Raw genomic sequence first — 25715 nt, forward strand, 5'->3', positions numbered from 1 at the left:
ATGAGGAAGTTTGATATATTTCATCTTCAAGAAAAATTAGCATACAAGTCAGTTTCAGTATCTTATACCACTACTATCCAAGGATACTATCAGTTTATTACAGCTACAATCTAAGCAATGAAGATACTTCTAACTTCCTCTGTGCAGATGAAAATTAGAAAAATCTCTGTAAATACATCATTTTTTTTGCATTTTTGCCTAATACCGAGCTCTCTCGCTATATTTATATCACACGCTCATAATCATAATTCTCTGTTATGTGTACTGTCATGCATTTCTATATTATTTACAACAGCCATCTGCTGAAAAATGTTCTGTCTGTTAATATTTATGATGCAACAGTGTTTTGTCACATTTCTTGTTATCATTCATAATAAGAAAGAATGGATTTTGGGGGGGATTAATTGAAAACACTTAACATATTTCTAACAATGGTGGGTTTGCATGTGTTTAACATTTCAGGATCCTAGCACTTATTTATACAAAGCCTATTGAAGTAGAGAAACCTTTAGAACGGTTCGGAGACACCTGAAATACTGTTACAATACCTTCAAAATCATGACAATGCAATTATATGAACCAAAAAGACTGCTAAACAGTAGAAGTAAATAAGTTGTTCTGACATAACCAATAGGACAATGACATTGAAAAGTTCTACTTCAGAAGTGAAACTCCATAAACAGAGAGAATTCCATCTGATCTTTGAAGCTAAGCAGGGTCAGATAGGGAGAGTTCAGGCTTGATTTGTTCTAGGACCCATTAATTTGTCTGCCCCGGTCTTGTTTTTAATGTCAGCCCTGGTTAGCAGCCAACGAATACCAAGTTCTGTAGGAAGGAATTGGCAAAACCACCTCTGAGTATTCCTTGCCTAAGAAAACAATATGTAATTAATGGGGTCTCCATAAGTCAACTGGCAACTTGAAGGCATGTACACAAACACACACTGCTCACAACAGTGGGCAGGTAAACTATACTTTTTCACTACTATATCACCCTGGCCATATCTGATCTTGTTGGATTTTAGAAGATGGGCAGGATTGGTCTTGGTTAGTACTTGAATTGGATACCACCAGGGAATAACCCTAGCGTGTGTGGGCGCCGCCATGATTGCGTGGCCCCGCCCACACAGGAACGCATCCATGACGTGTCCTGTGCAATTCGTCCAAACAAGTATACTTTGTGTACTATCTATCTCCCACTCATTTCCATGCCAACATTCTCTGAAGGTGCCAGCCACAGATGATGGCAAAACGTCAGGAACAAACTCTTCTAAAACATGGCCACATAGCCTGAAAAACTCACAAAAAACTATGGATACTGGCCATGAAAGCCTTCAACTTCAAACTGGATCCTAGAACAGATCAAGCCTGAACTCTCCCTGGAAACCAGAATGACTAAACTGAAGTTGTCGTACTTTGGGCACATCATGAGACGATACACCTCAGTAGAAAAGACAGTAATGCTAGGAAAGGTAGAATGAAGTAGAGGAAGATTACATGCCAGACTGTTAGACTCAACCAGAGAGGCCATAGGCCTGAGTCTGCAGGACTTGAGCAAACCCACTGAGGACAGGGAGCCTTGGAAATGTCTCATCCACAGGGTCACTATGGGGATTATCACACGGAGGCACTTACCATCGGTCAAACATTGGCAACAGGTTCCTGAAGTGTCCCTGTAGTGCGAATAGGGTTGCCATATCCCGCTGGTGGGCGGGACTTTCCCGGTTTTGGGCGGGGCCGCACGGTCCCGCCCCGGTTTGGCCCCGCCCCTGGGATTTCGCCCACCCCCAGGCTGAGGGAAGTATTCCCTCCCCGCCTTAGCCCTGCCCCCGTCGCCACAGCAGCGAGGGCGGGGCGAAGGCCGGGAGGGCAAGCCTCCCTGGGAAGAGTATTCCCTCCCTGCCTTAGCCCCGCCCCCGTCACCACAACAGCGAGGGCGGGGCGAAGGCCAGGAGGGCAAGCCTCCCTGGGAAGAGTATTCCCTCCCTGCCTTAGCCCCGCCCCCGTCGCCACAGTAGCGAGGGCGGGGCAAAGGCCGGGAGGGCAAGCCTCCCTGGGAGGAGTATTCCCTCCCCGCCTTAGCCCCGCCCCCGTCGCCACAGCAGCGAGGGCAGGGCCCAGGTCTGGGGCTCCTATTCAAATGTAGGGCACAAAAATTGTGTCCTACATTTGAAACTGTTGTCCTACATTTGTCCCGGTTTGGAGGTCCGGACCTATGGCAACCCTAAGTGCGAAGGTGTGATAGTGTGTCATGCTTCTAAAATGTCCTTGTGGCATCCCACTTCTTTCCCATTGATGAAGTGTTCGTGTCGTGGAGCAGCCATTTTTTTTAATAATGGCCTCTTCAATGACGTTTCAGAAGCGTGACACGCTATCACACCTTCGTGCTTCAGGAATGCTCGAGGAACCTTTTGCCCACTATAAGGGTCTGTGTGATAAGCTCTTTCTCTTTTAGTTTATATTGCTGTTTCTTTAAATTTAACCTGTTTACTTTAACAAGCTTATAAAATCATATTAACAAATTATGACAGTTGCAATCCAGAAACGATCTAGAGCGGTTGCACAGGCTACATCCCCACTGCAGCAATAATCGCCTTTGAGACCACTTTAAATGCCATGGCTCAGAACTATGGAATTCTGGGAACTGTAGTTTATTGTGGCCCCAGCCCACAACAGACTGCAAAAAGTTGAACCTGTTATACCCCTGACTTCTGCCAGAGCCACTCTTGATTTGTTTGTTATTTTAAAGTATGTTTTAAAATTTTGAATTGTTTAATTGTATTTTTTTTGGGGGGGGGGATATTGGGATACGGTTTTGTATGTTTTGGCGTGTAAGCTGCTCCGGTTGTGTTACACAGAGAGGCGGGATACAAATAAATTTTATTATCATTATTATTATTTCCCAGAATTTCATAGCCTTGAGCCATGGCAGTTAAAGCGGTGTCAAACTGGATTATTGCTGCAGTGCGAATGCAGCCACAACTCTTCAAACAAAGTATGCACTTCCTAACCCTGCTGTTCCCACAAACAAGGTTGTGGGACTAAAGATTTGACACCACTTTTAACTGCCAGGGCTCAATGCTATGGAATCCTGAGACGCGTAGTTTTGAGTCTTCTCCTTCAGAGCGCCCTAGTGCCGCAACAAACAACAAATCCCTGGGTGCCATAGGATGGAACCAGGACAGTTAAAAGCGGTATCAAACTGCATCAATGCTGCAGAGTGGCAGCAGCCCCAAAGGCTGCATCCGCACTGGAGAAATAAGCCGGTTTGGCACGGCTTTAACTCTTTTCTGGCGGAAGGCTATGTAATTCTGGGAGTTGGAGTTTGTTGTCCAACTCCCAGAATTCCATAGCCTTCCGCCAGAAAAGAGTTAAAGCCGTGCCAAAGCAATCTCTAGTGCTACAATACAGTACCCTCAGCTGTGAGTGTGATAATTTTGTGTGTTGCATTTGGTTTTATTTCATGTATCTTTTTATTTCTGAGTTGTGAAACGTGTACTGAGCAAAGGGCCTGGCATTCCAGAGACTGGGGACATCATGCAGCCCTTTGGGGCTTTCCAAGGCACTTCACTCACTCCATAAGGACAACATGTACAAGGCTGGGAGGACGGGAAGCCTCCTCCTCCTGCCCCTCCCCTTCTATCCCTCCCTGTCCCTCTTCCCCCCTTCATTCTCCCGACATGCTCTGCGCGACGTAGCCCAGCCGCTGCGTCGTTGCTAGGGAGTCGCTACCGCTAGCCAGGCTTCGCAGGGCGGTTGCTAAGGGCCGCACCCCGAGGTCAACAAGAAGGCTCCTCGCCCGAAGGGGCTTCTCGCTCGCCCTTTCCTCGTCTTTTTGGCGCCGGGGGTCTCCCTCCTCTCTCCCGCGACCCACAAGGCGACACTGCGCTCGTTTTCCCCCTTCCCAGGTTGGAAGACGTCGCCCTCCATGAAAAGGGGGCAAAGCAGCCTCTTCGCCCCAAGGTAAGCTCCTGGGACCCTTGGAGGGACGTGGTTTCCTTGGTCCAAAACACACCTGGCAGAAAGGGCCCAGTTTGAGAGCGCTTTATCTGCCCTGGCTCAGTGCTGTTAGTTAGGGAATCCTGGGATTTGTAGTTTATTGTGGGCCCCAGAGCTCTCTCTGACAGAGAAAGCTGTCTCACAAAACTACAGTTCCCAGAATTCCCTAGCATTAAAGCAGTTTTGAATCATCAGTTTCAATGGCCACAATTTCATCGGAAACCTGCCCCATTGGCCTCTCTGGTTGTTTTGTTTTGGGTGTGTCTGTCTACACACTGCAGACCCTGGCTCCATCCTACAGAATCCTGGGATTTGTAGTTTGGTGAGGTGCCAACAGCGGAACACACTTCCTGCATGGAGTGTGGTGGGGTCTCCTTCCTTAGAAGTCTTTAAACAGAGGCTGGATGGCCATCTGTCAATGGGGATGCTTTGGTTGAGAGTTCCTGCATGGCAGAATGGGGTTGGGCTGGGTGGCTGCGGCTTCCCTCCGGAGGAAATTAGGCCGCCGGCAGGGCGCCCTTTTTGGGCAGTCTTTACCACGCCTCAGCCATGAAACCCACTGGGAGACCTTGGGCAAGTCACACTCTCTCAGCCTCCTCAGGAAAAGGCAATGGCAAACCTCCTCTGAACCAAGCTCCATCATCTCTAGGTCCATCCAAGGAAGAAAATTCCCAAGACTGGAACAGGCAACTTTAAAAGGACCAAAAGAGCCCCAAAAATGTGACCCTAATATCAAGAGCGAAAACCTTTATACGTTTTCTTAAAAAATCCAATGTTATGCCCTAGAAACTAAAGCTTTAAATTAATTAGCAAAAATTAACTAATTAAATCAAATAATTGAATTTAAAACTTGTGTCCATTAACTATTAAGGTTAGCCATAGTTTGTATGAAAACATTCAGGAGTAGCTGTGTTGGCCATCTGTGGTAGTAAGTAAGTTTATTTGTATAGCATATGCCATTACAAAATGTAATCCACGTAAAGCATAAAATATAAACATCAGATATATTGTACAAATAATACATTGCGTTACAAAGTTAAAATCGTCTTAAAAAAAACAAACCTTGAGGGCTCAGATGAATCTTAATAGACATAAGGACCAGATACACTAAAATTATACAGCACTGATTTGCAAAACAGAGGATATTCAAAAATAGTTGGGGTTTGAATCTATCTTGAAACCCAAGCATCATTTTTACAAAGCTTTCTCCTTATAACTGATGCTTTAAAAGCAAAACAGGCCACCTTTTCAGAAATGCTTGGTTTGGTGTCTCCTAGTGTTGGCCATTTAACAGATACAAACAAAAATCCTTCAGTGATACCTTTTATTGGCCAACCGAAATGCACAATATACTTGTTGCAAGCTTTCGAAGCGCCATGGGCTTCTTCATCAGGCTAAATGTTACAAACTAAACAGGAGAGAAAACAAAACAAAACAATTGGAGATGTTAGTCAGATGCCTGCATGTTGTTTCAGTCCTTAGTAAAGATGGCATGATGGGGAGGATATCTTTTGCAGGCAGGCTAAACTGCTCATGTAGTGCAGGGTAGGCAGCATATGACTTGTGGGATCATTGCACACTCTGGCCTTTTTTACAGCCCCCCCCCCCCTTTTTATAATAACACTTGGTGCTTCTGATACAAAAATATAGTCAGCAGTTATGATTGGCAAATATCTGAGAACCCATGTGTGCCAGGGGAGTGTGTGTATGATGCTGGATGCCTCTTACCATCACTCCCATTGCTCATGGTATAGTTTCCCCAGAGATACGTTTTTGTCTCACTGACAGCTCAGCATGGTTTAAAAAAATCTTACTGATGGGTGTTTATAATAGGATTTCTTATTGTATAGCCTGCTTTGCCTTTGTAGTAAATTTGACAGAGCTTTGTAAAAACACGTCAGTTGTCCTGCCCATGGTAAACTGTTTCATCTTGTTGTATTGTTTAGTATTAGTTGTTTGGGTTGTTCAAAAGTCTTCTGGACGGCGGGTGTTTTAAGACTGTGGATAGCAGTACTTGGTAAATACTTTCATATTATAAATATGTGTGAGAGAGAGGGGGAGAGGGAGAAAGTGTGTGTATATGTGGTTGTGTTTTTGAACATTTATTATGTATGTTATAATAATAATAATAATAGATTTATTTCTAGCCCACCCAATCACGAAGAATCCGGGCGGGTTACAACAATAAAATACAACAAATTACAATAGAGTTAAAAAATCAAACCCTAGACCTACCACCCCCCCATTCCCCATACTAAAACAGAATTAAACAGTAATAATATTAAAACATACAAAACATTAAAAACATTGAACAAACAAAAAATAGGCAGAAACATTGGCGGGGGAAATAGACAGATGAGGGGACAAATATCTCTATATCTGGGGAGGGTAACTAAGTTGGAAAGGCCTGCCGGAAGAGATCCGTCAAGTGCTTTCTTAAAAGCTGCCAGAGTGGAAATGTGACGCAGTGGTCCTTCATCACAAGCCATGAAGCAATATCATGCCATAATCATAAAAGTAAACTGTAACATTTGGCAATGCAGCAGAAACTCCTTGAAGTGAAATATATAATTTGCCTTACCTGTCTGCAAAAAGACACTCTGCTATTCTCCTTCATGGCAGAGCTGTGTCACTATTGCTATTGAATTTTGGTGTCAGGCACAGCAGTGCAAATCTTGATGGAAGTGGAGGCGTTTGGCGAGAGCTTCCAGTGCAGTCCCTCTGTACTGGAAAATTGCCCACCCTGACTTCATTTTACTATCCAAACCAGCCCTGTGGATTCTTCCCAACATCTGAGACATTATTTTTACTATTCTTTTATCTCCAAAACTATGGGGTATTCAAGTAACCTGTCAACTTAATTACATAGGGTTTTCTTAGGCAAGGAATATTCAGAGATGGTTTACCATTTTCTAACTAGCCAATACATTGGATTCTGTTACTTTTATTTTTATTTCTTTCTACAGATGTCTCATTTTACAAGTGAAGATGAAGTCTCTTTGCAATCTATGCTCAGACAATTACTGCAGAGTGTGAAAGAGAAAATCACAGGAGCACCATCAGTAGAGTGTGCAGAAGAGATTTTGTTGCATCTGGAGGAAACAGATGAAAATTTTCACAAGTAATTTTTTTACCTTTCCTTTATTGTTATAAATGAAAGAACTGAGTGGTGACTGTTGATCCATAAAGGTAAATTATTCCTCTATATGTCTAGTTGTAAATGAGGTTGTTAACAACATGTTTGCTATTCAGCACTCAGAACATTGCTAGTACAGCTGAACGTTTTAAATCATTTAATTTTACAAATGAAATGGTGTAATTTAATAGACGTAAAAGGAAATTGACAACCCACAAAAATATTTGCCCATCCACCTCCACCTATTCTTCCTTATATGTTATAAGTAGAAAATATTACTGGTTGCATCAATCCTGTAGGTAAGTGATTAGATGAAAGCTACTTTAGCATGACACAGGAATGCACTGGTATTTTCTTTTTGTATATCAGAGTTTTGTGATGTTTAATAGTAAGATTGTGTATTTGATGGCTTCATTTTGAATTAATGAATTTTTTTCCTCAAAATTATAATTGGCAAATAGACTATAAACTTTGTTAAATTTCAATAGGAATTAAAAATCTAGTCTCAGAGTCAGAGTCACAGTTATGAATGAACCTAGAGTTATGGATCCATGATTGATACCTATTCACAATCCCTACATATTCAATAGTACATGGAATATGTAAGGCTTGTTAAAGTCTCTCAGTGCTGACTTATTTCACTAGGCCACTGCTATATTATTCAATGAATTCTGTAAAAACTTCATGAAAGATTAAATGAAAGATGAAAGATTAAACAGATATGAGTTCAACAGTAAACTTTCAGAGATAAAGGGAATTAAGGCTGAGATTCTAGATAAACTACTTAGGGCCCAAACAGATGGGCCAAAATAAAGCTGCTTTGGGTCACTTTGGAGGTGTGCTGTTTAAATGACGCATGCATCGTAAGAGGCCCAAAGCTGCATTCCAGTCCTTAGAACTGAAGTGTGGCTTTGGTGCGGCTTCTGGCCTCTTAGCATGTATTCATCATTTAAACAGCATACCTCCAAAGTGACCTGAAGCAGCTTTATTTTGGCCTGTCTCTTTGGGCCTGTAGTTATGTAGCTAAGTAGCATCTCCTGACCTGACTTTCCCAAACCAGAATTACCAGGCAGCAGCTGCTGCGAACAACAGCAGTCCGTTTTTAGCAGACTGACATTTGTACTACCTCCTGCAAGTGGTCTCTGGTGCAAGAAGGAATTATGACATGAATCTTGCTTCTGACTGTCACACTGGAGATTGCTTACGGTAGGGTATGGAAATGTCAGTTTGCTGAGTCACGATCAATGGGAGGGCAGATTCCTAGTGCTCACAGCAGCTACTGCCTGGTCAGTTTGGATTAGGGGATTTGGGCCAGGAGATGCTACTTAGTTATGTAACTATGCAGGTGATCTAAAATCTCAGGTCTAATTCCCTTTACCTCCAAAAGTTTACTCTTGAACTCTCAATTAGAAATAAAATGTAATAATATGTTACAATTTAATTTTTCTTATAGTTATGAATTTGTGAAATATCTCAGACAATATATTAGTAAAAATCTAGGCTCTGTTATAGAAGAAGAAACTGAGAAGTGTACTTCAGCACAAAATCAGGGTGAAGGATCTGGCTATGACACACTTGTACAACATGTTACTAAAAAGACTCGAGAATCAAAAGAGTAAGTAATGTGCACATTTTTTAAAATAAAACTTTCTTAAAAAAGAAAATGGTTTGATCAACTGCTGTTTCTTACTTTTGATTTTTAAGGTCCTCATACTGTCCTGAAATCCTTATCATTGCTGTTTAAAAACTGATTTAGTTTTTCTCTGACTTAATTGATAACTCTTGCTTATCAGTTCACTGTTCATTTTAAATATTTGAAAAAGAAACTGCTTATGGTGCGATGTGCATAATGTATGTTGGTTTTCAAAATTAAATAAATGTGTGTCTTACATTTCTCTATCATGTCCCAAGATTCCTATTTTGCCCCCCCCCCCCCAATAAAGCACTTGTGTTACTTAGTTCAAACAAGTGTATTAGGTACTATTGGATAAATAGAGTTCCAGCCCATTAAGCTTTCAATCTTCAGCTCTTAAGTAAGTCCCTTTGAGTTCAGTAAGTCTTACTGTAGAGAAATGAAAATAAGATTGCAGCCACAGTTGCATTGTGTAAATGGTGGTAGAGAGGTTGGGAAATTCATTCTATTTAAAACAAATTTAGGTAGATTTAAATAATAAGCATGAGTTTGAGAAACTGTTTGAAAAAAATGCACTTCAGCATTTGAGTGCATTTCAAGAACATTTTATGAACTGTCTTTAAAATAATGTACAGTGTGCCCATTGGCCACTAGGGCTCCATAAAAACCCAGACTGGAGGCAATTACTGGGATCCGGGTTCTGGTTTAAAGCAGCCCCTTCTTCCTTTTCTCCTTGGATGCTGAAATCTGCAGATGGCAAATTCAGAAATAATCTTCCCATCCTTGTTTACAGTCCCAGGACATAGTTTCCAAAGCAGAACAGAACAAAAACAAACTCATGGTTTATAGGCTAATATCTGTAGGATAGCACTCTGTGGATAATGTGATTTGAGAATTTTATTCCATGCTTTTTGTTCATTTTGAAGATACAGAGAAATGATGCATTCTCTGAAAAATGTCATGATGGTTGTGGTGGAATCTCTGATTAACAAATTTGAAGAAGATCAGATGCGCTACAAGGAGATGCAAAGAAAAATGAAAACAGAACAACAAAGTAGTTACTATACAGATAACTGTTCTGATAGTGATTCTTCCTTTAATCAGGTAGGAATTGTTCTATAAGGTGTGTATCTGTGTTTGCGTGTGTTTAAGAATATCCAAATATTTGCACATCTTGTAGGTCAGTGCAAGTCACAGTGGTAGTCCATGCGCTAGTTCTGGTTTATGATTCATTATTTGCCAGTCTGTGGCAAGTTTCTAGAAAAGAATAAAATATACTAGTCCCTGACACATTACGGGGAAAAAGGTGCTCTGCATCAGATAGCCTGAAGAAGCATTGATGCAGATAAAATGTGAAGGAGTAGCTTGGGTCCTTCTTTAGATGGTCCTCTCTTTGTATGGAACCACTCCCCTTATCTTCCTCACTTATTTCCTATCTTCTGTGGTTCAGGTGACAGAATAAAAACACCATTATTTCTATGTTGTGTTGCTATGATCAGAGGTTGGGAAATACAATTTTTGCGCTACAACCTCCAGAATTAGTAGCCAGGATTACCACTGTTTTGTTTTCTAGAGCCCAGTTGTTTCAAGGATGGATGACAGATATCCTACATTGTCTCCAAACAAATATCTTCCTTAAAGTTTGGTTCTACTTTCAGGTTTTACAGGAAAGGATTCCTACCAGTGAGACTGCCAGAACAACAGAAAAATCACCTCCTAAACTGTTATGTTGATATCATTTAATTTACATTGTATTTCTGAGTTGGCTTAATTACTTTGCTCTTGTAACTGTGGCATTGCAAGAGGAAAACTGGCAGAACATTATGGGAACTACTTTGGCTTTTTGTTATGAACCCCCCCCCCCCTCCCATATTTAGATTTCGTTTTCCCTACCATCATAAAGTTATTCCAGTGAAATAGCTTTCATATCTAAATGTATTGGAGATAATGGAGTGCCCTAGATGGTTTTTGTGTTTTCAGCTTCAGCTGCTGTTTGTTGCTGTGAGACACAAAGCTGTATGTTCTTTAAAATGTTACTGCAAAATCAATGAATAAAATCTATTTCATTTAGATCAAGGGCTAGAGGTCTGTTGGTTTTTATGGATCTGTATTGTTACTGAAAGCTACATACATGCAGCTGTATTTGAGAACTTCCTAGAAGTATAACAACTCTGAGGCGCACAAAAAATTTCCACACAATTAAGAGTTTCTCATCAACTGCAGCATACAGGGGAGATCTATTCATATATATTCACTGTATGCACAGGACTACTCCCACTATGGAATTGAATGGGAATGCCTGCCCAGAGCTTTGGATATGAATCATATTTAAATGCTAAGCATCATTTCAATAGTTCATTTCTCAAATAATAAAAATTAATTTATATTGGAAAATTGGTGGTGTGGTTTACATGAGTATTAGAAAAATTGAATTGTTACTAGAAGGAATCATAGGTCTCTCCAAAATGTCATGTACATTTTTTGTTTTGGCCAAATCATTTAGTAGATTATGACCTAATGTTTATTATCTCAGTAAAGAGGTACTTTTCTTGTTAAACTTTATTATGAAAATATACTCTTTAATAGTTCAGAATAATGTGAAACCCATATTACTAATGGTTTATTACCATAGCTATTATTTTTGTTTTATTAGTGGTAGTATTTATTTAAGTCACACTCTCTCAGCCTCAGAGGATGGCAATGGCAAACTCCCTATGAAGAAACTTGCCCGAAAAACCCTGTGACCATAGAGATGTCATACGTCTGAAACAACTTGAAGGCAACCAGGACAACAATGATTTAATTAGCATTTTACAATGTGTTGCAGAGTTATACATTCATGAATCAAGAACAGCTGCAACTTCTTGTAGAAAGGCTTGATCCTGCTCAACCGAAGGAGGTAAGTCTAAAGAGCAAGCGTTTTTGATAAAATTGCTTCATTTTGCTTGGATGAACCATGCCTCATTCCAACGAGATTTATTATGAAAATGGAAATACAGTATTGTAGAAAAGTATATAATAAATGGTGAAATCAGTATTTTTTTGTGTTTTTTTTAAATTCCATAAATAGGTGGGATCAAGTGAGCTAAAGAAAATAATTCTTTAGTTCTGAATTAATTTTTTTAATCTAGGACTTTTTTCTTGTCTGCTTTAATTGATAGTTGTTCTGCAGGGTCATCTCCAAATGTCTTCCCATTGCCCACTATTATTTAAAAACCAAACAAAACTGGAGAGATCATGGATTGTACATGAGACCGTGTACATGGACAGTGTACCTTCTTTGCTGTAGACAGGAAAATTGCCTGGTTTTTAGCAGTAGACCTCCATGTTATACAAGGAATAGCAATGTAAATGGGGTTCCTGAGAAATCTCAGTATGTGTGGTATTTCCTCTGTTGGGAATCATTCTTATATTGGACTGATCTTGTAATGGTCAGTTTTGCTCTGATGAACAGGCTTAGCAGAAAGAGAGATAGTCCTCTGTGTGTGTGTGTGATGGAAGGTGAAAGAAGCATTTCTAGCAAAAGCAAGGGTCTCAGTTCTGCACAGTTGCTGCAGTGAAATGGAAGTGGAGCAAAGGAGAGAAGTATGTGTTGGGTATTATGAGCACACTTAGGAGGGAAGAGGGAAGTCTAGTGATCTAGAATTGGAAGATCAATTCTTTGGTTAGAGGAGGATGGGGGGGAATATTATGGCAGTTGGAAAGAGAAAATTGAAAAAGGAAAAGGGTGAGAGAAGGCTAGAGGTTCTTCATTGATCCACTATTTGTGTCTATGTCTGTGTGCATTTATGATGAGTTGCTTATCGGCTATAATCTTTTCTGTAGGCAATCTCTATTTTGACAGTACTGCTTTTTCCACTCACATTTTATCCTTCATGTTGCAGGTACGCCAGGAAGCCATGCAAACATTGTGTTCTGCACCTCCATCTGATATTTTAAATTGTGATAGCTGGGCTAATTTACGTAAACATCTTGCAGCAGCACTTTCAGATTCTGATTTGAATTTCAGTGTAAGGAAACTTGTTGTTTTTCTACCATCTCTAAATTGAAACATTTTATTCTAATTTATGCAGGATATACATTCTGAACATATACAAACTTTCAAATGTTTTTCAGAAATAGTTAAGATTATTCTCAGAATTTGAAAAGAAGTAGGCCAATGTATTTTGACACCCCACCCCCCAACACATTCAGAAAAGAAACATCTGTCTTCTGAGTTCTGATTCCTTGAGTAACATTTCTCTATGGAAAAGTAATATGATGTCTGTGTGCAATCTTCCTCAACCCGTTGTCTCTTATTTTGAACTAAAACTCCTTTGAGCTGTGCTCATTGAAGACAGTGGGTGTTGTGGCCCAATGGGTCAAGTGAGCAGTGGAGTACAGAAGGCTGATTGTAGCAGATTCTTAGAAACCAAAGTAGATTAGGGATTTGGAATTATATCTGACAAGTATATATTGTCATTGCTGATATCAAAGTGCCTGTTGCTTCTTCATGTGTTTGAGAAAAAAATTACATGATTGCATTTGGTTATGGACCCTTTAATGATGTGTGTGTGTGTGGGTAAGTAAAGCAAGTGCTTCATCTGTGACCTATAATATTTTTGTTGGCACAATAAGTTTTACTCATTCAAAAATATTCAGTTTAGACCAGAAAAACTGGAGGCCACACTTGTAGGGTATATGTTAGTGGCACTGGATGGGACGGAGTAGTACAGTATTTAAATTCATAGTAGTGAAGCTCACTAAGTGGGTTTGGGCCAACAATAAGCTCTTAGCCTAACCTACTTAATAGGGTTATTTTGATGAAAGGGAGAACTATGTATATCACTTTGAGCTCCTTGGGAGAAATGTGTGATATTGATGAATGTCCCTGGTGTTCTATGTAACATGTTGACTAACCTAGAATATTGATTATTGTGTAGATTTGGTCTACACAAATAGGACCACCATACAAATAAGACTACACAAATTAGATCTAATTCTTACTTTAACAGGACAGAGTTTTGAAATTTTATGCCAAGACATTTTCTTCCTCTTCACTTAATATGACGAGGGAACTATATACAAGTTTAGGTAAGTTTGTTAAATTTTGCTTACTTTCTGAATCTGACTGCTATTTAATTTGCTATTTAAACAAACTGGCTATTTTTTTTTCCTTACAGCGAAGTACTTAGAGCTGTACTTTCTTTCTAAGGATAATTATGTTCCTACTATATCAATGGGTATTGACATAGGCAACCCAGATGTAATTCGTTTACTTAAAAAGGTACATAATGGCTTTCTTGAAGTCCCCCATCCCCATTTCAGATTTTTTTCTATTAGGCATTTAAATAAAATAAACCACACTGTCATCTTCTTATTCATAGATACGTCTGCTAAATGAATACCAGAGGGAGGTCCCATCTTTTTGGATTCGTCATCCAGAGAAGTATGTCACAATTCTGCAATCATCCTGTTTCCCTTTGTCTGCCTCTTGCAATTTCATTATGCTAAATTATTCATACTAATTATTAGTATCATGGAATAAACCATAAATTACAGTGCCCTAAATATTTATGTTTTGATTTAGTGACCCACCCCCCCCTTGCTTGTTGCAGTGCAAGCTGTCACGAGCCTATTTCAGGCTGTGGTAAATGTAATCTTATGGAAATGAGATCCACAATGAATTTCACAATGTATTCACCCTTTCTCAATAAGCATATTCACAAAATTGTATTCTGCATGTTGTAAATTTCTCAATTGTCTTTTAAAAGTGACTAACTTTTAGTCAAGTAAAGGTAAAAAGCACATTTATTTTCTGAACTTGCTATTCAAATGATTTCTGAATCTCTGAGTGATAGAAAATTTTAAATATGAATGACTTTTATAACAACTGTCGTTTTATTTCATAGCATTTTCTTTATAACATAATTAGGTACATGGAAGAAATAATGGAGAGTACCCTATCACTTCTCTCAGTAAAACATGAGTTAGCCCATGTTGTTTCTCCAAAGTCTTTGGATCCAGTATACTTCTTGGCTCTGGTTGATCTCAGAGCTGTGTGGTTTAAAAAATGGATGGTAAGCAAATGTATATGTTTTGTTTTATACAGTTTGTTTTGTTAGTCCTTCAAGATTATTATTTGCATATACATTGGACCCTTCCCTTACATGAGGGATCTGTTCTGGACCCCCCCCCCCCATAAGGGAAATACCGTGTATGATGGAGCCCCATTAAAAACAATGCGGCACATGCCTGCAGCACACGCATCATTGCTTCTTCCAGCGTAGCTTTCAGAAGTTACTAATAGTCAGGGATAATTGGGGAAAGCCATCCATTATTTGTGGAGCATTATTCAGTAGCAACACATTGATAAGTCATTGAGACTTTCCAGGTAGTTAAAGTAATACTACAGCTTCATTCTGCTTAGGTCAGACCTCGGCTGGAGTATTATGCAGTTTAAGAAGGAGGCCAACAAGCTGGAATGTGTCTAGAAGAAAGTAACCAAGATAATAAAGGTCTGGACACCAAGCCCGGTTAGGAATGTCTATGGGAATTAGATATGTTTAGCTTGGAGGGAATGCCTATGGGAATTAGACATGTTTAGCTTGGGGAATGGAAAATTGAAAAGTGATGTGATAGCTGTTTTCAAATAATTGAAGGACTATCATATGCAAGATTGAACAAGTTTGTTTTTTGCTACTTCAGATAGTTTGACCCAAGCCAGTGAATCTGAATTGCAAGATTAAATTAGTTAAAAATCAGGAAGAACTTTCTAATGGTAAGAGGTCTTTGACAGTGGAATGGACTGACTTGGAAATGATGGCCTCCCCTTTGTTGGAGATTTATAAAGAGTGGTTGGTCACACATCCATTTGTCCAGGGGTACTTTAGTTGTGGATTCTAGCATTAGCTGGGAATTGGATTAGATTACCTTTACAGTACTTTCTAACTCTTAATTCTATATTATATGGAAGAAAAGACATGGATTTTTTTGGTTTGTCATGAGTCTTTGTACCTGTGCAGCCATATTAGCTCAGTATGTAGTCTCCACTGGAATATTTAGGCTGCTGGAAGACAGATGTAGGTGGGAGGTTTGATCCTTTCCTATTAGCAACTCTTTTTTGCTTGTTTTTGTAAGCCTGAATTAACATGCTGTTGTGCTGAGGAGGACCACAGTCCACAATCATAAATGAAGCTTTAAATCAAACACCAAAAAAAAATAAAAATAAAAAATAAAAAATCAAGCCATGAATTCTGAAATGTCAGACTAAATTAGCATTGTGTGAGTTTTGAACATTATTGTAAGCACACAACATCCAGGAGCATGATTGACATAGCACCAAGGCCCTTAGATAGGGAGATAGCAACTAATTGTGTTATCCATATTATGAGGACTGAAACAGATAGGCCAAAAGTGCTGCCTTCAGGCAAATCTGAGGGTGTGCTGAAAGTGTACTGCAGTCGCCTAAGGCAGCCCAAACCTGGCCACAAGAGGAGTACAAAAAAGTGCTCCTTCCTAGTGGTCTGTTGTGACTGCCATGGCAGATGGCCTCAGGAATGCAGTGTGTGACTGTTGTGGTCCCGTGCTGAACAGGGAGTGACCGGTGCTGGAAAGTCTGGGGGTTGCTCCAAGCTGCCAGTAATGTAACTTGGTCTGTCTCCAAGAAATGGATCATTACATTTACTAAACATGTAGATTGTCCCTTTATGAAAGTGATAAATTGACTGTACTGATTAGATGTCATATAGTTGTTTTTGTTTGAAGAGATATGGGACTGTAGATAGAAGGGCAGAATTAGTAAAAAAAAAAAAAATCCTCCTTCCTTGTTGGACCACTGGACCAAAATTTTCCTAAGTTGACGGAAGGAGTCTTTCCCACTATGAGAAGTTTTTTTCTGTTTTAATCCAACCAAACATTTTCAGAATACTGTAGAGGGTTGGTTGAGTTTTCCTTAGCAATAACAAGAAATAGAAATGGAAGAAAATAGCAGCATAGAGATTTTTCTGAGAATTTGAACTATATTTGGAGTGCTCTTTTGCTTTTAAATTAGCAAAGTCTGGGCATGGCTTATTGTTAAACTGGGTTCATTGTTAGGATTTTGTCTTTGTTATCATCGGAACACAAGTCTTAAGCTCGAATATTAAGGATTTCATAATGTAGAGTCTATGCAGTTGTGCAGTATATATTAGTCTAAGTTCCTCAAAGAAAATTACAGTTTTTTGTATTAAAATGGATCTTTTTTCTGATGGTGTATTGAAATAGAATAAAGAATTACACTAACACATCCCATCATTAGTTTATGTTATGCTTTTTAAATTTCTCTTATAATCATTAAAAACTTATGGGTAAGATTTTGTTTTAAAAAAGCGAGTGTTGATGGTTCTGTGTTTTTGTTTTGTAATTTTAGCATGCTTATTACAGCAGAACGGTGGTGTTAAGGCTGCTTGAAAAGAAATATAAATCTTTGGTAAGTCTGGCTTTTAGATTAATTTTAGAATGTATTTATTCAGTTCTTGGGGACATTGCTTGTGGGGCTTTTTATTACTGATATTAATAAGGCTCAGAGTTAACTAAGAAACGAGAAACTAAGGCCCTATACAGACAGCCAAAATAAAGCTGCTTCGAGTCACTTTGGAGGTATGGTGTTTCAATGATGCACGCGTCCTAAGAGTCTGGAAGCTGCACCAAAGCTGCACTCCAGTCCTTAGGACTGGATCGTGGCTTTGGCGTGGCTTCTGGACTCTTAGGATGCATGCATCATTTAAATAGCGTACTTGCAAAGTGACTCGAAGCAGCTTTATTTTGGCTGTCTGTGTCAGGCCAAAGAATAAGTTGCAAAAAACTAGTATTCTTAATAGATTTTAGTACCAGTCTGTTCCTTAAAGACTATAAAGTGGTCCCTCCAGATTCGTGGGGGATACGTTTTGCAGATCTCCAAGTCCCATTGTCCCCAGTGGCATCATGGGACTTAACTATTTGTGAAATTCTCTCCCCTCCCTCCCTCCCTCCCTCCCTCCCCTATCGAGATCTTCTTCCCGGCGCTGGGGACTTTAATTGGAGCCTGGGTCACTGGTGCTTGTAATCGGTCCCAGCAGCCATCAGGATTCTCTTTCCCAGTTCGGGACCCGACATGTGCATGCCCTACCGCCTCCACAGCAGCCAGTGGGCGCACAAAAGGTCAGTTGGCTGCAGCAAAGGGGGCGGGGTGTGTGCACACCAGGCCGTGAGTGTTGCTGGGAAAGAGAGTTCTGATGGTGGCCCAGGCTCCAATTAAAGTCCCCAACGACAGGAGGAAGATGCTGGTAAGGGAGGAGGGGAGGGAGCTACGGCCTTGGCCTTGCGCATGGCCGAAACCGCAAGTGTCAAGGCTGCGAATCTGGAAGGACCCCTGTATAGTTCAACTTACTTCTTATGTACATTTCTCTCAATATACAATTTCCATTAAAGAGACAAAGCTGGTTTAGATTCAGATTTGATGAAGAGTTGAGTAAGGTGAAGCTTATTTCTTTATTGTAAACGTTATGTGAAAGGCCAGTTATTTGATGTGAAGTTTGTTATAGTTTGATGTTTTATTCTTCAGATTATTGCATCTGTTGAGCAGTGTGCTTCCTACTTGGAAGCTTGTGAATCAACAATTGATGAAACAGGCAGGTTTAATTCTTTCTCCGTTTCTCATAATGGTAAGTAGTGTTTCTATATCCCTTTGAAAACTCCCATTATTATTGACATATTGGCCCAGTACAGACCGTGGAAAAGGGGTGGTCCGCAGCTGCTCTTTTCCGCGGAGGATTGGGGTGAGTGCAAAATGCTGCTTCCCCATGGCCTGGAAAAAGAGTGTCTTTGGGGCTTCATGCCCTTGGACACCCTGGGAGCCAGAGACATGGGAAAAAGGGGCCACTTGGCCCCTTTCTTCCTGGTGTCGTACCTGCAGCCGTTTTGTGGCTGTGGGAACGAGGCGCACGCCCAGAAGGAGCTCCGTTTCGGAGCTCCTTCTTGCGCCACAGCCAGGCCGCCATAAGCAGCCTGGGGTAGCGCAAAGACATCACCCACGCCCCACACCATTTGGACGCGGCGCATGTGTGACATCATATGGTGGCGCCTGTGTATACAGGGCGCCGACTTTATAGCGCCTCTGGCATGTGTTAGGGTTAGGGAGCGCGTGCATGCTCCCTAACCCTAATAGTGGCACTGGTACGCCACTTGTTGGTGGTCTGTACCACGCCATAAATACAACTGTTTGCACAGGCTTATTTAAATAGGAAATAGAATTCAACTCTAGTCATCATGCAGCTAGTCAGCAATTCTGATTGGGTAGTGCAGATGTGGGGTCCTCAATAGCCATGCAGCTATGCCTATCACCAGAGGCGAAATGTGCATGCCTCTTTCACAATATCATAGAGTATTAATTCCCCTTCTCCATGTAGGCCAGGGATTCCCAAACTTTAGACCTCCAGTTGTCTTGGACTTCCAACTCCCAGAAGCCCCAGTCAACTTGGCCAACAGTCATGAATCCTGGAAGCTGAAGACCAAAACATCTGGAGGATCAAAGTTTGGGAATCACTGCTGTAGGCCAAAGACATAACATGATCATTCATCCCATGATTTGAAAAGTTCAATGAGCAGTCTACTAGCAAGGACTGTTATATTACAAATCAATAGATTTATCAAGTTGTCTGTCTTGGTGGGTTTTTCAAAACCAGTTTCTTTAGGAGTTGCATTATATGTGCTATCTTTAGTGTAATATTTTTTAAAAATATTATTTTAGCTATTCTAGAAGTGATTTTTGGATTGTAATGTGCATGGGCTTAACAAGGAAAAATAATTTTTTACATTGGTTGTTTTGTCTTTTCAGCCAATAAACAGAAGAATTTCTACACTGGAAAAGAATTGCAATATATTTATTTTGTTCATTCCCTGAGCCTGTTAGGCAGATTGTTGATATATAAACAAGGCAGAAAACTGTTTCCTATTCAGCTGAAAAACAGAAAAGGTAAAGACATGTTGAAAAAGATGGTGATGATAAAAAAAACATTTGAAAGATGTCAATCCATTTTATATTAGGACTGCTTTTATGAGGTTTTGCTTCTGTTCATACAGAAGCACAGAGAAATCAGTGTAGAGAGAGGATTAGTGGTGGAGGACTGACAAGACTATAGCTATCCACAGGAGATAGAAAACAGGGTGGACATTTTGAGGGGATATTTACTGGAGGACCTGGATGCTTTGTTGCTTTTACTATAGATACAATATTGCTAATGTTCTGCATAGAAGGACTGACATGAAATCCCATCCTTTCATGAGGGAAAAAAAACAGAATTGCTTGTTACAAGTCTGTGGTGTTTCTTATGGGCAGTGGCAAAGATGAGATCTTAGCTTATTCAGGCTAACAAAGTGACCACTCCTGGATATGATGCTAAACTTTTTTTTTTAGTACTGTTTGCATGGAACACATTGAGCCTTGGGTTCTCACACCCCAAAACAAACAAATCCCTCTGGTTAAATTATTTGCAGCTCTGAAAGCATCAACCTGACAAAACTTTTTTTTGACAGTACAGGAATAACTCTACAGTGATAATTACTTAATTGTGATTAAAGTAATGATTTCAGTCTATGAAGCTGTAGGAAGCAGGAAAGAAGTTACATCAGTTTACCATGAATATTTTCATAAATATTGTTTTTACTGTTGATGATTATGATATAAATAGCATGTATTTTCCCTATTCTGATTTTTATAGATCCAATGTCTCTGACGGACTTTGTCATACTGTTTACTCATCTTATCTATTGCTCCCCAACTTGCCCAAAGCCTCTTACTGTGCATTCAGGTAACATTGTCCTTTATATTTGCTCTATTCTTCATTGCTTCATGAACACATGGTTCTCCCCTTTCATGCTTATTCATTTGCTCTGTGTCAGTAAACAGTTAGATAATTATGTATATAATATGAAGACAGAATGTGTCTTGACATCTGGCTTGGATTTAAGGTAAGGGTTGATAAAGAGAAAAAAATGACCAATTCTTTGTTTTCTTTTGTCCAGTTGCATCCCTCACACATTCATTGCTTTTTTTAAAAAATAAGTTTTTTTTAAATTTTCAGGCAATTACTCTCCTGCTGGCCTTATTACAGATGTGATAAGAATTCTTTGTGATCGCAAAGAATGCGCAACTGAATGTCTGTATACTAATGCAGTTATAGAAGCACTTCTTCAGCCAATACATGATTTACTGACTGGATCAGAGGTTTGTTGTACTTCCTTCAAGTAAATACAGATAAAATTTAGTGTAGATAAGTATGTTTGCAATTACCTTATTACAACTGGGCAAATGATGTCCTTGCATATGGCTTGTAGTGTAAAGCACTGAATGATTCAGGATGTACCGTATATACTCGACTATAAGTCGACCTCATGTATAAGTCGAGGGCAGGTTTGGGGGCCAGAATTATGGATTTTGATCTGACTCATGGATAGGTCGAGGGTAAAACTTAGCAGCATGTAACAAAGGATGTAAAGGATGAATCAAAGGAAAATGATGCTAAAGATCTTTAAAATTTTTAACAGCCATAATTCACCCTAAAGGCTGCATGGATGAAATAGTAACTAATGCTTCTTTTAGGTGCTCTGAGAAGATATTAAGCTCTCACCTTTCACCAGGGCATGGTTCCTTTTTTGATAAGAGTTAAAATTACAGTACTTACATTGACCCATGAATAAGTCAACCCAGGATTTTTGCGTCAATTTTTTGACTAAAATTTATAGACTTATACATGAGTTTATATAGTACCTTTGAATTTGTAAAAAAGGACAGATGGAAATATGAGTTCTCATTCATGAACAGGTGGTAATCGCATGTTTTTCAGTTCATTTTGTTTGGTCTGGCTCTGCAACAATGCCTGATATATATGCATGGCTCCTAGTTCACTAAGGGATGAGGACAATGGATTCAGAATTTGAGAGTAGCCCACTGAGTTGTTGTTGTTGTTATTATTATCATTAAACTTTATTTATAAAGCACTGTAAATTTGCACAGTGCTAAGTTCAAAGGGGCTTATTTGCAAATAAGTGATTATGAGACTGGGGAACGCTTGCATTCTCAGGATGACACAGAGGAGCATTGTGTTAAAGCCCCCATGCCAACTGACAATGCAGGAGCCCACATTCTTTTTCAGTTTATTCTATTAGGACCCCTTCCCTTCCCAGCCAGTTTTTAATTCTGCATCTCAGCAAGATGTAAAATCCCTTCTCGGAGTAGTCAGAGAGTATTAGAGTGGAATTTCGGGGAAACAAATTGAGACCTGGGAATTAAATACAATAAGCAGGGAAATAAATTTTGTCTAATAGTGGCCAAGTTGTGGAGGAGAACCTACAGGGCAGTAAATGAGAGCTAGCAGAGAAATGCTACTCAGTGTGTCTCTGCGGGGGAGAAAGCTCCAGAAGGGAAAAATGATTTTAAAAAATGTTTTTAATATCAAGTGAGAGTGAATTGGAGGAGATTTGAATAAAGGAGGAAGACATGTACCTCAGAATGTGACTGGGATAGGAAAAGTGTGGCCATGGACAACATGTGCCCTCTATCCCCTTCTTTGTATCCTTTTTGATTCCCCTTCCTGGCTCCAACACCACAAGGCTATTCATATTTGGTGCAGAAGTAAAAAATCCATTTAATTGACCTCTGATTCTACCAGAATTTGGTGGCTTGCTTTTAATACCTTTCTTTCCCACTCTACCAGAATAGCAAACTTTTCTCCAAACTGTTTGAAAACCCTGAAAATAGAAATTGAAAGTGCCTTCAAATCATTTCAAGATAACATTTGGCTGAAAATTAAGCGTTGTGGTCTGTGCACTTGCATATATATTTTAACATCTGTATAATTAAATGGCTCCCATGCCTACAGGCTACAGTTGCCAATAGTTTGCTCATAATTGTCGTGACTTTCCAGGGGGGAAAAACACTTAGGGAGCTGGGATTAACTGTTTCATGAATTTCTTGCAAGAATTCGCAATCATGCACAGTGATCAAAGCAGACCATTTTTTAAAAAGTTGTACAGTGCAAAGTGAAGGTCTGGATCCCGGCCTTCCTTTTGGCTAGCTGATGTCTGCCTCCTTTTCACAGAATTGAATTGGATCCATCAGAGACTTTGGTTCTTTGTGAAGAATGCAATTTGCATGGAAAAAGCTTTTCTTTTTTTTTGCTGATTCCACTTCCATTTTTAACTCGCAACATTGTTGCAGAAGATTCCTCAATCTGCTGGAACAGATTTTGGAGGAATACAAGAGGCTGCCAGACAGAAAAAGAATCAGCAAAAACTCCTCCTGTGTCACATTTGGGAGAGTCTAATATATTGATTTTAGAACAGATTCTGAAGGAAAATATAGTCAACTTAGGTAGCAACATTTGAGGAAGTGGAAAAAATAAGGAGTATAATTACATTGGGATTTGACTGTCTTAAAAGTGAGTCCCATCTGTTTGAATTTTTGTTTTACATTTGCAATTTTGTAAAATATTCTCACAATTCTAGTTTCTTCTGCTGTGTTTTTCTTCTTCTGTTAATATATGGATTAATCATTGAAATAGGTTTAAATACATGACATAGGTGGGATACAGACTGCCCAAAAAGGGCGGTCTCCCATCACCCTGGTTTGCTCCACGAGGGAGCCGCAGCGGACAAACCGCGCGGCTCCGTCATGGAGCAAAAAGAACCCGCAAAAAGTGGGTTTTTCTTGTGGTGCCTTTGTGATGCCACAAGGCACCAATGGCGCACTTGCGGTGTCACAAAGGTGCTGGGACGTGCGGACGCTATGTGTCCATCACGTCAAAATGGTGGCTATGTATGTACAGGGTGCCACCATTTTGATGCCCTCGTCACGTGCAAGGGGCGAATTACGTCTGGAAGCGCCGGCCCTCGCACGTAACTATGGCGCCCCGTAGGGCCTGTCTGTACAGCGCCAAAGATCCCATTTAGTTAGTAGGACATTGTGACTGTCCAGCAAGCTAAACTGCTCTGTTGACCTAATATGGATTACAGTATAGGAATTCCAGAATTAATCTTGTTACATTGATTCATTGTTTGTTACATAAAGCCTGTAAATGATGGGATTACAAAACATTTATCTTCAATTTTTAAAAACTCTACAGGTACATCTGAATTTTTCAGAAACCACCCTGATACATATAGCAGATATTTTAGCAAGAATTGCTGCTGTAGATGATGGACTTTCTCTGCTTCTTTATGGAGGAGAGAATCCCTCTACTGTGGAGATTACCAGGTAAGAAAATTCCTTTTTAAACACTGAAAACAATTCTGTGTTGGCTTTCATTTCACTGAAAAGTTATCAAAGAACTTGTGTCTGGGATTGCAAATTAAATATCTTGCAAATATGGATGAGGGAAAATTTTGTTTTGTCTTAGTTATTAAATGAACTGATCCAATTTGTGCTAGTATGCAGATCAGAACACAACTATTTTTTAGATTGCTGAGTTCAGGAAATTCTGTGATACTGTTCTTTTCTTGAAATGTTCTGTGTAGTTAGAGAAAGAAAATTGAGTAAGAAAATGTGAATTTTGGTGCATTAATAAAATTGCAGCATATGGAATGGATATATATTGGATACATGCAAAAACTAAAATGGACAGATACTGATATGCTTATTACCGGTCTATTCTGAAATTTCCCCTAATTGCATACTGTGTTCATGTCATTGTAGATAGAAAGTGTGAAAGTGAGACTCACCCAACCAATTACTTTTCTCTGATGGCTGAACTATGGGTCTTTTTGATCCCACCGCTGCCACCAATATGTCATAGGGTGACAACTATCCCATCATTTTGCCACCTAATTTGTGACGTGACACTCAAACCCAGTACTCACCTCTAATGCCACCTACACTAGATCTCTCTCTAGATGCCAGCCCTCTGGGTTATTAAAATTTCAACAGCTTGACACCAATTGTTAATTGATAATTACACACCCGCTCTCTGATGTGTCCCAACTAATAAAAGTCTTTTCTCTCTCTTATTAGCATTTTGAATATGTTTCTTTAACCACTTCAGACAACTGCTTGTTGAACAAATGGAAGTACTTTATTTGCAAATCAGACTGAATACAATATCTTTCTTAGTGGATGGCATTCAAGATGGATACAATGTATAAATATTTTCGTAGTTACATGGTTTAACAATTTCTTTTGCTTAGCTTTGTAATTGTTTCTTTATAGCCTTATAAATGTTCCTTTACAGTCAAAGTTCTCACAGAACTTTTATCTGTCTTCTGTATCTTTTAACCCTTCTGGTTATCTGTGACTCCACTAGTCACCAATCACTATATCTCCCAAAGGATATTGTCACAACAATTTAATTAAGAATTTTCTCGTCTCTATCTTGGGTACCTAAAAACCCTTTCCATCTGCCTTACACAGAAGCCTATCCTAGGCGCTGTACATACCGGCGGATATGGTGCCCCCGTCACATGCTAGGATTTGGCCGAGGGCGCACCGCTCATATTGGCCTCATCCCTAGCACATGACGAGGGTGTCAAAATGGCGGCACCCTATACACATGCGTGCCACCATTTTGATGCGACGGATGCTTAGTGTCCGCACATCCCGGCGCGTTTATGATGCCGCAAGTGCGCCATTGGCGCATTGCGGCATCACAAATGCACTGCATTAAGAACCTGCTTTTTAAGGGTTCTTTTTGCTCTGTAGGGAAGCCCCATAGTCTGGAGGCTGTTACTTCCCCGCGGAGCAAACCAGGGAGGCGGGAGACCGCCCTTTTTGAGCGGTCTGTATCCCGCCCTAGCCTCAGTGGCTCTTAACCCCTCAGGGTACAATAAACATCTCTCTCTTGAATACATGAACCCCCTTCTAACTGCACCTCATAGCAATGTCCCTCAGCCTTCTCAGCTCCTAAACCCCTCAGAGTAAAATAAAACTCTCTTAACTAACTCCAAACATTGCTCTGTCCCT

General features: G+C 39.9%; 1 protein-coding gene across 4 annotated transcripts in view; it reads left to right on the forward strand.

The window, feature by feature from the left end:
- The first annotated feature begins 3640 nt into the window (after window positions 1–3640).
- The window catches only part of TBC1D32 (TBC1 domain family member 32), a 111693-nt gene continuing 89618 nt past the window's right edge, over window positions 3641–25715 (forward strand). For 2 of the 4 annotated variants that reach the window (XR_016281757.1, XR_016281758.1), the window contains exons 1-16: window positions 3641–3962; window positions 6965–7119; window positions 8588–8749; window positions 9694–9871; window positions 11595–11666; window positions 12652–12777; window positions 13762–13840; window positions 13930–14033; window positions 14134–14195; window positions 14682–14826; window positions 17157–17216; window positions 18330–18429; window positions 19602–19739; window positions 20485–20574; window positions 20848–20990; window positions 23887–24017. Coding sequence is in view for 2 of the 4 variants with exons in the window: in XM_089530485.1 (XP_089386611.1) it covers window positions 6965–7119; window positions 8588–8749; window positions 9694–9871; window positions 11595–11666; window positions 12652–12777; window positions 13762–13840; window positions 13930–14033; window positions 14134–14195; window positions 14682–14826; window positions 17157–17216; window positions 18330–18429; window positions 19602–19739; window positions 20485–20574; window positions 20848–20990; window positions 23887–24017 (1745 nt within the window). In the remaining 2 variants the exon portion in view is untranslated. The remainder of the gene's footprint in view (window positions 3963–6964; window positions 7120–8587; window positions 8750–9693; window positions 9872–11594; window positions 11667–12651; window positions 12778–13761; window positions 13841–13929; window positions 14034–14133; window positions 14196–14681; window positions 14827–17156; window positions 17217–18329; window positions 18430–19601; window positions 19740–20484; window positions 20575–20847; window positions 20991–23886; window positions 24018–25715) is intronic. The other 2 variants (XM_089530485.1, XM_089530486.1) reach the window with 2 other exon arrangements.

The sequence above is a fragment of the Sceloporus occidentalis genome, unplaced genomic scaffold (genome assembly GCF_023333645.1).
Source record: "Sceloporus occidentalis isolate IW3139 unplaced genomic scaffold, rSceOcc1.0.p SCAF_6, whole genome shotgun sequence".
In the NCBI taxonomy this organism is placed as follows: Eukaryota; Metazoa; Chordata; class Lepidosauria; order Squamata; family Phrynosomatidae; genus Sceloporus; species Sceloporus occidentalis.